General features: G+C 32.3%; 2 protein-coding genes across 3 annotated transcripts; one reads left to right on the plus strand and one right to left on the minus strand.

Moving 5' to 3' along the window:
• Nucleotides 1-473: 473 nt before the first annotated feature.
• LOC139509610 (glutathione S-transferase 3, mitochondrial-like) lies at nt 474-2,369 on the plus strand. The gene is made up of 3 exons (XM_071296214.1): nt 474-525; nt 1,381-1,453; nt 2,002-2,369. Exons 1-3 carry the CDS (start codon nt 499-501, stop codon nt 2,133-2,135), a joined length of 234 nt encoding a protein of 77 aa, XP_071152315.1. The 5' UTR covers nt 474-498; the 3' UTR covers nt 2,136-2,369.
• A 3,498-nt stretch (nt 2,370-5,867) lies between these two features.
• Nucleotides 5,868-12,686, minus strand: LOC139509611 (uncharacterized). Of its 2 annotated transcripts, none has more exons than XM_071296216.1 (6): nt 12,486-12,686; nt 9,744-9,933; nt 8,524-8,653; nt 7,501-7,630; nt 6,714-6,859; nt 5,868-6,089 (listed from the first exon to the last, which is right to left on the minus strand). In XM_071296216.1, the coding sequence occupies exons 1-6, from the start codon at nt 12,486-12,488 to the stop codon at nt 6,059-6,061; spliced, it is 630 nt and encodes a 209-aa protein (XP_071152317.1). In that variant the 5' UTR covers nt 12,489-12,686; the 3' UTR covers nt 5,868-6,058. The 2 variants fall into 2 exon arrangements, with proteins under 2 accessions (XP_071152317.1, XP_071152316.1); XM_071296215.1 differs by having other exon boundaries at nt 9,744-11,444; nt 12,486-12,538.
• Nucleotides 12,687-13,580: the final 894 nt, after the last annotated feature.

Raw genomic sequence — 13,580 nt, forward strand, 5'->3', positions numbered from 1 at the left:
GACAGAGGGACTTACTTTTATTATGGAACTTAATGATGATGATCTTGTTGTTATTTATTATTTTTTATTTTCATTTTGTTATGTTGTGTCACATACTGTAAATATGTAGTTTTATGGCAATAAAGATTTGAATATAATGAATTGATAATATATTCCAACATTTTTTTTTCTTTTTCATGTTTTTTATAATTTTTGTGAAGATCAAAGCGGAGTTGCAGAAACTTTTATAAAACAGCCCTGGTGTAAACTTATAGGTTGAATCTATTGCCTGTCTTTATTGAAAGTGTTTTTGTGAAGAAACATATTCATATGGTAAAATTTGCCTAATTTGCTATACACTCGGTGCAACATGCAAATTAATCTTTAAATACCAACTGTGTAAATTGTTATTCAAAGTTTTATTTGTAAAGTTATTTTGTTTACTACATTGTGTTTCATTCGTTTCTAAAGAATCCTTTTCATTTCAGGCTTGAAAACTATCCACAGTTTCTGATTTTGATGGTGTTTGCTGGTTTGACATTTCCAGTAAGTACAAATGTATAACAGTTAACAAATTGCTGCAAAATATTAAAAGTTCTGACAATAAAAGTGAATTGCCATGCAATATATTAATTCTGATAAATAGTTCATGATATTTACTTTATTCTTCCAACTAATACCGGTAATCCAATGGTTAGCCTAGCTTTCCATCTTAAAAATACTACAGAAGTTGCTGCCAAAACATGATAATATGCATGTAGATGTTTATTTTGTAAGATAATCAGATATCATTTCTGCATGTCACAAGATTTTCTAAAAGCTTAAGTGTAAATTTGTTCATATATATCTCTTTTTAATTGTTTAATTTCATTTAAATTCTAAATATCTGAATGAATAGATAAAACCTTTGCATTTATGACCTTTGGTACAACTGTCTTTTGATTGTAGCAATTATTTTTAAATTTGAGTTATCTCCCCTTTTCTATTCCAACCACATGCTTCTCTACCCATATACTTATTTCTGTACAGGAAAGTCAAAAGGTTTTAAGTCAAAATAGCTGAAAGGGTTTCTTCTACATGGTCTATGTCTTCTGATTTGGAAGAATTTTTTGAAAATTTCAAGGAAAAACTTAGTCTAAATAATAATTTTGACGTCTTTAAAGGCTTTTTTATTGAACGACTTTAAACTTCTTTTCAGTGACACCTCCCTGCTCCCTGCATAGAAGGATTGTGTCACAGAAAAAAAATTGTAATAGTCTTTCAAGATGCAAAAAGAGTGAATGGAAACTTTGCCTAATGACGTTTGGCTAAATGTATTTTACATTTCAAAAAGGTGTTCTTGATTAGCATGCCTAAAATATTTGCTTAATTCACAATTTAATGATTTACATATACTTTCAGAAATTATCAGCTGCAGCAGGAATGGTTTGGATTGTTGGACGTGTTTTCTACGCATTGGGATACTACAGCGGAGGTAACAAATTGACATTTTTAAGATTACTGTCACTTTTTATGTTTAAAGTTTTGAAATCTGGACCGTGTTTTGCTAATGTCAAGTCAATGTGAGGTGATAGGAAAATGTGCTTTTTTAAAAACAAAAGTCAATTTCTTTTTACAGCTTAATTTTGTACAAATAAAGTCTGAGGCAGATATTAGTACACTTTTAATTATAATTAAGGCGTTGGTTCACTTTCGTTTGTAATTGATTTTAATTATAATATTGCACACATTGAATGATACAAAATGAAAAAATGGACAAAAAATATACTTATAGAATACATGGTTTGAAATTTAATTTAATTTAGTGTGTCAACTCTGTAAGGTATGGTCTTAACAAACTCTTTGTATTTTCTCCTTGTTTTTCTTTGGCATAGCAATTGGGTGATCATGTTTTCATTTTATTTAAGTTATGTTTCCTTACTTGATGATTGTTGATAAGACAACACATTTTTATTGACACTCAGGGTGTATAAATTCAGTATAAATGTAATTTGTTATCTAATTTTGTTTTCATTTTTGCAGATCCCAAGAAAAGAATGAGAGGTGTTTTTGCATATATTGGTCTCCTGACACTCCTGGTTTGTTCCATTATTACAGCATTGAAATGCTTGGATTTGTCAACTTTGTTTAAACAACATGAACAACCATTACTCTGAATTTGTTATACATTGAATAACTACTCATTTAAACATTTAAGATTTATTTGCTTTTTATGTATCATAACTTTTCATGACAGTACAAAGTGATGTAACAATTTTTTTTTATAAAAGTGATAAATTTGCAAATTTACAATTCATGTGTTTTTAAATTTACATTTGTAGTGAATATGTATATATATATATATATATATATATATGTCTAACATATTGAACAATAAAAAAATACTTATATTTATAAAGTTTCTTTGATTGATGGACCTGATTGAAGAACGAAATAATCAACAGAAAAAAAATATGATATACAGCAACAAACAACAACCACTGAATAACAGGCTACTCGCCTGGGACAGACACATACATTGTACATACAGAGAGTGGCAGATTTAAACATGATAGCGGGCAGCCAACCCTCCCCTTAATAAGACTGTGGTGTAATAGTGCAGATGAACAAACTAAAAATAATCAGTTAATAAGGGATTTACTCATCAGATGGATACTAAACAAAAACAAGTAATGAAACACTTAGAGGACGTTGCAGGGTACTTAAACAAAATGTACAACCAACAATACAAAGACACAAAATTTAGATCTGAGAGTACTAAGTTACTGACAACTAGTTCAAAGCCAATAACAACAAAAGAAAAATCATACTTCTAATATAAAAAAGATGTGGTATGATTGCCAATGAGACAACTGTCCACAAGAGACCAAAATTACACAAAAATTAACAACTATGGGTCACCGTACCGCCTTCAACAATGAGCAAAGCACATACCGCATAGTCAGCTATAAAAGGCCCCAAAATGACAATCTAAAACAATCTAAACGAGAAAACTAACAGCCTAATTTATTTAAAACTATAATATCAATCAGAACACATATAACATCCAATGGATTTAGTTAAATATGTTATTAAGAGTCAGAGATATATGACCATGTACCACAGGTATCACAAGTGGTACTTGGGGACAGGACACATTTTGTTTAGCACTTCCCTTTTTTCCAAAATCTGTAATTTTTTGTTTTCTATTAATTTTAATTATTTCACATTTTCTGTGTTATAAGAACATAAATATAATCAAATAACTTTTATTTGCTTTTAACTATCAATTCCAAGTTTAGGGAGATACTAATAAAGAAAAAGACAGGACCAAATAGAGCGATGCACCATAAAAAATCAGGACAGAGACTACAACTAAGAAAATGCAGATTTTTTTTATCATCCTAGCATACACAGAGGCGGATCCACAAATTTACATAAGTGGGGGTCCACTGACTGACCTAAGAGGGGGCCCGCTCCAGTCATGCTTCAATGTTTCCCTATATAAGCAACCAAATTTTTTCCCAAAAAGGGGGGGCCCGGGCCCCCTGCCCCCCCCCCCCCCTAAATCCGCCTCTGCATACATACCTTTCTCATTTGAGAAGAATTCTTTTAATGAGTTACAGCAAATAAATTTGCATTTAGAATTACCAAACGACCATTTAATTAGATAGAAAAAGTTGTGTGGAGGTGTAGTGTAAAGAGTTGAAAAGCCAAAACTTTCAACAAAATCAAAAGGACCACTAAAAGCACGTAGTTTGTCTAAAACATCTAAAGAATAATTAGGTTAGTTTAAGTGGAACCATTTGAGATAAGACCGTGATGTTTGGTATGCGGTTGTATTAGTATTGACATATCTCATTTCCACGGAGATTATTAAGGCCCTGAACCATAATGATTGTTCATTAAAAAGATGTGTTTGAATACTTTACATGCTAAAGTATTGACATTTCGATGCCCAAGTCTATCACGGTGAATATTCAAGGTATGCGAGATATACGTTATTCTCTGTGCACGAGTCAACAAGAATTAATTGGTTCAACTCTTTGTGTGGGGGAAAAAGGGGGCAAAAGGACGGTCTTATCAGAAAGACTACATCATTGTGGAGTAGTGACTGTTATACTAGCTTTTGAGCTCTCCTTGCTTTCTGACATCATTTTGAGCTAATACCGTCATTGACGTTCATTGGTCGTCTTAAACAATCACATTTTATCATTTGAAACCATAGGACGTCTTCTGACATCACTGGTATTAACCAAACTTCGGATTATAATGATCCCTAAATTATCTGCATTTAGTGATCTTGCCAAACATCTGATATCGCTAACTTGAATAAAACAAAACTTAAGCGAAAATGAAAATCATTTTACTAGTAGCTATATTGTGATGTTACACTATTGTTTCAGGAAACGGTGACGGTTGGTACCTATTACAACGTTTCAACCCGATGCATTTGTTGGAACCTGTTTTAAGTAAGGTACCTGATGTTCAGTAGTTGTCATTTGTTGGTGTGGTTCTAATTAAGCGTTTCTCGTTATTTATATATAGATTAGACCGTTGACACTCATACCACATCTTATATCGACAGATCGAAAAGTTATGTGTGTTGGTTCTTCTAACGTGCTGATAAGTTAAAGGACACCAGATTGTGTCCGTATTCTGATCGGATGTAGCTGTTTAGCAAAACTGATGCTCGTTGTTTTTGTTAATATAACCATATTTTGATATATGGTATTTGAAAATCACAATGGGGTTTCTGCTCATTAAAATCTTTTATGAATATCATATACGTATTTCAAGTAGAAATGTCACATTCTGGCCTTTATAAGACTTTACTTGTTTAATCGAGCTCACTTGACAAAAAGCACCTGACATTTGACAAACAGGAAACCAGCAGATTCATATCGGTACATATTTGTTAATGGAATGGGCTTTGCTCATTGTTGAAGGTCGTACGGTGACCTATAGTTGTTAATTTCTGTGTCATTATGGTCTATTGTGGAGAGTTGTCTAATTGGCAATCATACCACATCTTCTTTTTTTATATATGTTTAGATCGCTTTGCACTAGCTGTCCGTAACTGGCAGTACTCTCAGATCTGTACTTGGTGTCTTTTTTGTTTTTGGGATGAATAAGTACATGTGCACATATAAAAACAGAAGATGTGGTATGATTGCCAATGAGACAACTGTCCACAAGAGACCAAAATATCACAGACATTAACAACTATAGGTCACCGTACGGCCTTCAACAATGAGCAAAACCCATACCGCATAGTCAGCTATAAAAGGCTTCGATATGACAATGTAAAACATTACGTCCACTTTATTTTGTTAGATGCATGTCTATCTGAATCCATCTGATGAGCTAAGCTTATATCAACTGATTTTTATGGTTTGTTCTTACGTTGTACTAGTACTGTTACACCACTGTCCAATGTTAGGGATGATCGGCTCCTCAAAACAAGTTTAACATAATAGCTATAATAGCTCGGTGGTTGTCGTTGTTTCATGTCTGCCATATTTGTTTTTTCGTAAATTTTTCGTTCATAATTAGGCTGATAGTCTTTTTCATTTGAAATAGTGTACAAGCAGTTTCTATAAAGTTTATTTCAATGCAACGATGTCTGGGCATTGAGATTCAGATTATAAAAAAATCCTTTTCAGGGGCGGATCCAGCCATTAAAAAAAAGGGGGGTCCCAACCAAGGATAAAAAAGGGGCCGGGGTCCAGCTATATGTCCCCATTCAAATGCATTGATCGGCCTAAAAAAAAGAGGGGGTTCCAACTCCCGGACCCTCCTTCCGATCCGCCGTTCTTTTGCAGTATTATTTCAATTTCTGAAAAATAACATTTTCAACCCGACTTTATGTACCCAAAATTATGCAGTCAATCAAACGCGTGACAATCTTTACAAGTAGCTTGAAATTTTATTATACAATGTAAATATAAACATTTTTAACAAATACATTTTATTTCACAATCTCATACATTATTTACATGCAAACTCTTTCTCTTTTTATTTTAATACATTGCAACTGTCTCTATAACTAATGATATTTCAAGACACACGTGTTAACCCTTTTTCAATGACTGGTCTCTTATTCTGTTGATGGCTTTCTCAGCAACTCTCTATAAAATAATTTATTTTTTAGTCAAAAAAAAGTCATTACAAGGATATAAAACCAGGATATGACATGTGGGATCCTTCATTTCTTTTTTTTTTGTACAACTTTTTTCCTATTCTTTATTGGTAATGCCTATTTGTCTCTTTTCTTATATTTAAGCACTCCAGGTTATTCTCTTTTCTTTCTTTTTTTGCGTATTATTTCTCTATATTTAACATGTATTGTGTCCCCTTTGATTAGCATATTTTGCCCATAGATGATTATTGTCTATTCTGTCAACCTCATTCAGACCTTCAGATATTGCAGAGATATCATTTTCATAAGGGGGAGGTTCCAACCACACGACACCTCCTGGATTTACCAATGTTCTATGATAGCCTTTTTTTAAAGATTTTAAAAAATATTTGTTATAGTTAAAATATTTTTTTTGTTGCATTGTCTCAAATAAATGCACTACGAAATAACTGTGTTCTCAGGCATATTAATGTTGTTGTCTTCTTTTTTTTTTTACATTTGAAGAATACAAAGATTACCCATATTTCAAGAAACTAAGCTTATTTCTTGAAATAACAATACAACAAGCACATTTGGAGAATAAATATATAATGTCGTTACAAAAAAGGTTTACCCATATTTATTGATCATTGACTTGATCCCCTGTCCCATCTTGACTCTGTCATTTCCATCAAAGTATTTCTGATTATCAAGCGTTATTTTTGTTACCATTTCATCTGTAAGCTTTCTTCTTGCATCCATCTGCGTTAATGTATAAACCTACAAAATCAAGTCACGTGTTATTAGTTTGATTGTTGTTTTGGTTATTTTTTCATAAATATGGCTGTCCTTACATTTGGCTCAGAAAAAGTCTGTGAACAGTTTTTTTATTACTGTTTTTCCATGTATAAATAGAATAAAGGCAGACGATGCAAACTAGACATTAGGTCGGATACAAACTGACAACGCAATAGCAAAAACGAACATGGTCGATAGAAAAATAACGGACGAACACAACTAAAACTGCTTTCTGTTCAGTTCAGGCGCTCCGGAAGGGTAAACAGATCCTGCTACCACATTTAACATCCATTTTAATTGGTGATGTAAGTACAAAGTCGGTGATTAGTCTTGTTCGAGGAAAAGAGGACGGGATTTTGAACACGCGCCGTAACCCTTGATATAGAAGCGTCTTTGTTAGCACCAACCCGCAATGAAGGAAATCAAGGCAGGAATTGCAAGCTCTGAAATGTTGTATAAAAAAATGGAGATAAAGTATATGTTCTCCATTTACAGACGAGGTTGAAATATTGCTATGCATATATACTTATCTTTTTAGTATAAGACCATTATAACTGTAGTAGGAGGTATTTGTTAGTCTGTGATTACAATATACAGGTTTATTAAATTATTTATAACCATACCACACCGTCATCTCTTGAAATCAACAACAAGACCAATTGCTTGCATGTAGCAAAAGATCCCCAGTACATACTTAGATAATAGGAATACACTCTGGCATCTTGTATTATATCTGACATGCTATTTGATGCACTGAAATATAAAATACATTTAGTAAAATGCAATGCACTATATCGGAATTTGAATAATCGATTATTGTTATTAATGACGTCCAGCGGCAAATATTTCAGATGGGGTAAATGCGTTTTTATCTGACAGCAAGACCTGAATAAATTGCCAATCATTAAAAACATTTCAGCATGTGTTAACTTAAGATGAACATCAATAATAAAAATGTCGTTACTTTATATTTTATTTCCCAAATTTTGTTGTTTTGTTTTTATATATATCCATTATAATTATCTCATGACAGTTGTGAGTAACGTACACAAATGACTACAAGAGGGCAGTTCTTGTTTTGTTTTTTTTTAAATTCAACATCCGTCATTGCAAAAAGTTCTTGCTGTCCTCGTACACGACACTTTAATATCTTTAAAAACAGTGAAGTATTTTCATTTGAAAAACAAAATGTAATTTACACAAAAATAAATATTTTCATGAGTAATAAAAACTGTACAGATAAGCAGAGTTCTCGAAATACCCCCCCCCCCCCCCCCAAACCACCACCACCTGATGGTCCATGAAGAAAATTTGCTGGTTCTTACTTTTATTTCAAAAATGTGTTGGTCCTTTTGAGAACCATAGTTACGATTTGTTGAATTTGTAAAAGTGAGGCTCCTCGTGGGGTTGTCTAAATAATCACATAATCACAATGCTTGCCAATATACTTTAAATACATAGTCATTAAGATTGTTATTTTGAAAGATAATCAAATAATCAAAAAGACAGTCCTAGATTATCAAACAATCAAAAATTCAGGAAATATAATTTGGTCTGGTAATCGAATAATCACTATAAAAACGGCCACATAATAATGATAATCACATAATCAAAAAACCCACGAAGAGGCTCAAAAGTGTTCATACTTGATAATCCTATACATTTTTGGCATAATGGCAACCATGACAACATATCCGGTTCTGTTATTGATGCACATTGCGCAGTTACATCTGGAATTGGTATAGATCTCAACAAGCTTGTCGCTTATATCATTAACTGTAACGAAAACATGTGCCTGATTAAATAAATTCAAATTTTGTACTCAAACTGTTTGCATATATATCTATCAAGAAATCAAATAAACATCTTTCGTATCATTTTTTTGTAAAATTGCGTCAAAATCGTCGTGTAGAAAACAAGTTTTTGTAAACATATTAACATTAATTTCTTGATCTATTGCCGGTCTAGCTTTGAAAATCTGTGGCCATGCATGATTTATTATTATTCGTTGAACACCAGTTTTCGTTGAATTCGTGGGATTTAGTTGAACCGCGAATTTCAATATTCAACGAATTACAAATGTTCTACAAGCATGTACGCAGACTTTGTCCAAAGCACGAAATCAAATATCCACGAAAATGCAATTTTTCCTCAATCCACGAACATTCACTTTGCATTGATACCCACGCAAATAAATCAATCCATATAATTCTATAACTATTTAATATAGTTTTTGTAATACATTGAAATCAACTAAAGGTCAGAGATATTTTTTTCATATACAATATCAAACTCTATTTTACATGCACATGTAAAACCTCAGTGGAAAACTGTTAAAATGATTTAAATTCCGATGTAGGTCATTCTGGAAAAATGTTATCCTGTCAACACATAAGGGAGCTTCAATATGATGTTTTAGGAAGAGGGCTAGGATGTTGTTATCTCATTCCTGTCTTTTTATTTTTCACTCTATTCAGTCTTGCCTTTTTTCATTAGTTCATCCTGACCTTTTTTTTTAACATAAATTGTCCCCTTTTGTTTTGCCAAGTTGCTCATCCTGCCTTCTTTTTTTTCAAAGTTCATTCTAGCCCAGCACCCCTCCCCCCTTACCCCTAAAAATCAAATGGAAGCTCCATAAAACAAGCCTGGGGAAAACGCTTTTAATGACCACTAAATAGCCTGTTGGAATGCAAAACCTCTATCCATATTTTGCTTTCTATAGAAAGTATCTGGATATAATTCTTTGCATATCTATGGTTAAGCCAATCAAATTCAAGAAATAAATATTCCACTGACTTGTTGTTATGGTAAACTCGTGCTTTCGCGCGGATTTTGGTAAATTGATTTTATGAGTTGCGAAGCTTACCGTCTTGCTCTGATATTACTTTGTTCGGATCACATATCCATGATTTTTCAACATCTGCCGATCTTCCACAATCTTCTACTTGGTATATTGGGTTAGGAAATTCCTGTACTTTCCACTGGTTTTCTATACCGCTACAAACGGATAACAAACTGACCACAAGAAGAATGCAATATGAATACATCTCTGAAATCTTTAAAAAAAAAATGAAAAGCAAAGTATAAAAGACAATTCTAGTAAATAGCTTTAGACATGTCAGGAGATTTTACCTTCAAAATTCTAAACAAACGACATTAAATAGGAATGCAGTGTTTTTATTGTTTTCTTCAAGTTTATTGAAGATAACTTAAAAATTCAGTAAATATCACAAAAGACAATTTTAAGGCATGCTAGTAGTATTTGAAAAAACACACAAAGTTTGAGCGCTCTATACCCTTAAGATACTAGCTAAAAACGACGTGACACAAGACAATAATGTTTTTTTTTAATTGTTGTTCGTATTTTTTAAGTACATACACCCGGCATGCAAATGCTTTGAACACTTAAAGTTAAAAGTCCCGTATACAAATAAGGAGATATGGTATCATTGGAAGTGAATCAACTGTCCATGAACTCTTCAAGTACGCAACTTAGCTCATTGCTATATAGTTTAGAAAAAAATCAAATTTCACACCTTCCATGTTTTATTCTTGTTGTCAAAAACTATAATTCATATGTTCTACTCCTTATCTAGTTGATTAATTGCCTGGTTTTTGTGTGTGTTTTAGCGCAACTTGACATACAATGATAGCGGCCAGTTTTAATGAATAGAGAGAGTGGGAACATCCAGTAAAATCCACTGATATTCAGAAGGATGTTTGCATTCTTAGTAAATTGATATGGGAGTCGAACTCACAACATCAGTGTTGGCAGCCTAGTTCACCTTGTATCAAAAATGTATCATCGGTACAGCGGATATAGGAAATAACCAAGCAAGATTTTTCTTCTGACACGGGATGAAAATCTTTGTTTTGATTACATGTATAATATCAATGTGTACTTCAATCTGAACATACTTGTTGTTTTAAGAAATGATTTGGTCGTAGGTGATGATAAGAGAAGTCTCATCATTTTCCCAAAACTAGAACGCTAACTAAAAGCATGTGCCAATACTTGACGCTCGTCTCATCCGATATTATTCTATATTCATTCCAACTCTTTTTCTGATAGAAGGCCACTATGTGTGCGTAATATGTATAGGTGTTTTCAATAATTGGCATTGAAATCTTTCATACATATGTTATTTTTCGATATTTTATTCCGAAAAGAAGCGTTGTGTACGGTGTATAGCTGACCACATAAATCCTTATGTACGGTGCATAGTTACGGAATATAGCTTTTCACGCTTCGAAATACCTATACAGCTATGTCTGCTGTACCGATGATACACGATGACCTTGTGTTTCTGTTTGTTCTCTGTAGGTCAGTCTTGTTTTTGTCCTCTCCAGAATTTGCCGTTCATGACAGATTTGTTTTTGTATTTCTGGATACTTGTCAAATTCATAACTACCTCAAAGTTTTATCTATTTTGCACCTTCAGTTTATTGCCCTTGTTATGCATTTTTTCCCACTGCGCGTAGCCTTCGTACGTACATAAACGATTTACATTCCATTATGTCGAGGACATACCGAAAATGATTATGTGCTTTTGAGTTTCTTCTTGCTCTGTAAACAAGTTGCAGAAAAATAACATTTATCGCAGAAAATGACATTTGCAAGGCGTATAGCTTTTAACCATCATCATGATGTACTTTTTCTAATAATGATCAACTGACGACTTCTTGCATGACCGTCTTAGATTTATATCAGTTTAGGGACATACTTTCATTGTCTTGGTAAGTACTGTTTGCATAGATCTCGTAAAAAAGCACTGAAGAGACATTAACTTGTTGGACTTTTTGTTAAACATCATGAACACTCATCAACGTATTAATTTAAATTATTGTGCAGCCTGCACATATCTAATAAATGATAAGCGACAACACCGTATTTACATACACTGGTATATTCGAATGAATTCTAAACATTTACTTTTTTCTCTTTGTCACATTTGAAAAAAATCAATTTTACCAAATTATTTTTGCATATTTTTTTTTTCTGATGTGATTTCTGAAATAAATATTTCTTACACTCTAAAGACTTTTAAAAGCTGACATTTTTTTTTCAAATTTTAATTTCTAATCCTTCGATTCCTCTTTTTTGAAAAAAAACCGTCAAGCTGTATATACTGGTGGTTGGAATAAAAACTAACCTAGTTTATACCTGTGTGTGAGGAGCATATATGTAATTAATCAGTGATTGTTGTTAGTTACTGTGACTTACATATTTGTTTTTTGTTCATTATTTTGTACATAAATTAGTTAGTAAGTTTTCTCGTTTTAATTGTTTAACATTTGTCTTTTCGGGTATGCAGTATGATCTTCCTCATTGTTTAAGGCCGCACGGTGACCTATAGTTGTTAATTTCTGTGTCATTTTGTTCTCTGTGAAGAGTTGTCTCATTGGCAATCATACCACATCTTCTATTTTTATATATGTATATGATGGAATAAATGATAATAACGGCGTATTTATTACATACGTATGACTTCAACCCTATTAGGGTATAACTGTGCATTACTCAATAAACATTAATATATCAACATTATATGAGTATCATTCAAACTAACTTTAAAATTGAATATAATAATTTGATTAAATAACTTACCATTCAAGATTGACTAAAATCCCTTCACTTCATACAGAACGATTTACTAATACTAACTAAAGAAGTGTATCAAGGGGCGGAAATTACAGTACAAGTACTAAAAGTATGCAACTATAAGTACTATAACATGTGGAATGTATATAGAAAACACTCTAGACGTTTGTACTAATTAGTAGTTGCATCCATTGTACTGTAAATATACAATCAAAGGCAGGAAGCTGAGCTGGGGTAATTGAGTCACAGCACGTCCTTTGTGCATCTGCTATTGTGTAAACTATTCTTAGCTGTGAATTAATGACTCGGTATGAAATACCTAAACGTTTATTATTATAGTAACTTCAAACAACAAACAAATAAACAATAAAAAAGTACAAAAGTCATGTTATCAAAATACGAGAAAAAAAAAACCAAAAAGAAACACAGAAAAAAATCCAATTTTTACGTAAATACATGTTATAAGTTATCAAAATAAACAAAAAACAAAAAAGAAATGCAAATCATAACATGTATTTACGTAACAATTTGATTTTTTCTGTTTCTTTTTTGTCAGTACACAAGAAAGAATCAAAATGTTGTTAAGAATTCTAAAACTAGAAATTACCTCACGCAAATGAGAATTAGTGCCAGCTATTGAGCAGGATCGTTTTAGAAAGATTGAAAAAGATTAAATTAATTTGAAGGAGTTGTAAAATTTGTTCTTTAAATTCAATTAAAAATGAAATTCATTTTCTGATGGAATGTCTAGCATTTGGACAGCAACGATATGTTAGGTTAAATTCTGCGTTTAATATAATGTAATGCTAAATATTTTTTTTTACAAAAAAGATTATTTGGATTCGTTCTAATGAACATGTTTCTTTTCGAACGAGCCTGATTAGGTGGTGTTACATATAAAGTCTATCTAAATCATTCTTATAAAGATCCATCCAAGTCGTTGCTAGGGGCCGTCTTAAACTTGCAGTTTGGTGAGATCGCCAAGTTTTTTTTTTGCTTTTTGTTGAAGGCTTCACCTTGACTTTGAGATAAAGAACAGATATAAAACGCTATGACTTTGTTGTTTTGTTGTTTCTTTTTTGCTGTGCATGTATACAGATT

Source organism: Mytilus edulis, unplaced genomic scaffold (assembly GCF_963676685.1).
Source record: "Mytilus edulis unplaced genomic scaffold, xbMytEdul2.2 SCAFFOLD_1016, whole genome shotgun sequence".
In the NCBI taxonomy this organism is placed as follows: domain Eukaryota; kingdom Metazoa; phylum Mollusca; class Bivalvia; order Mytilida; family Mytilidae; genus Mytilus; species Mytilus edulis.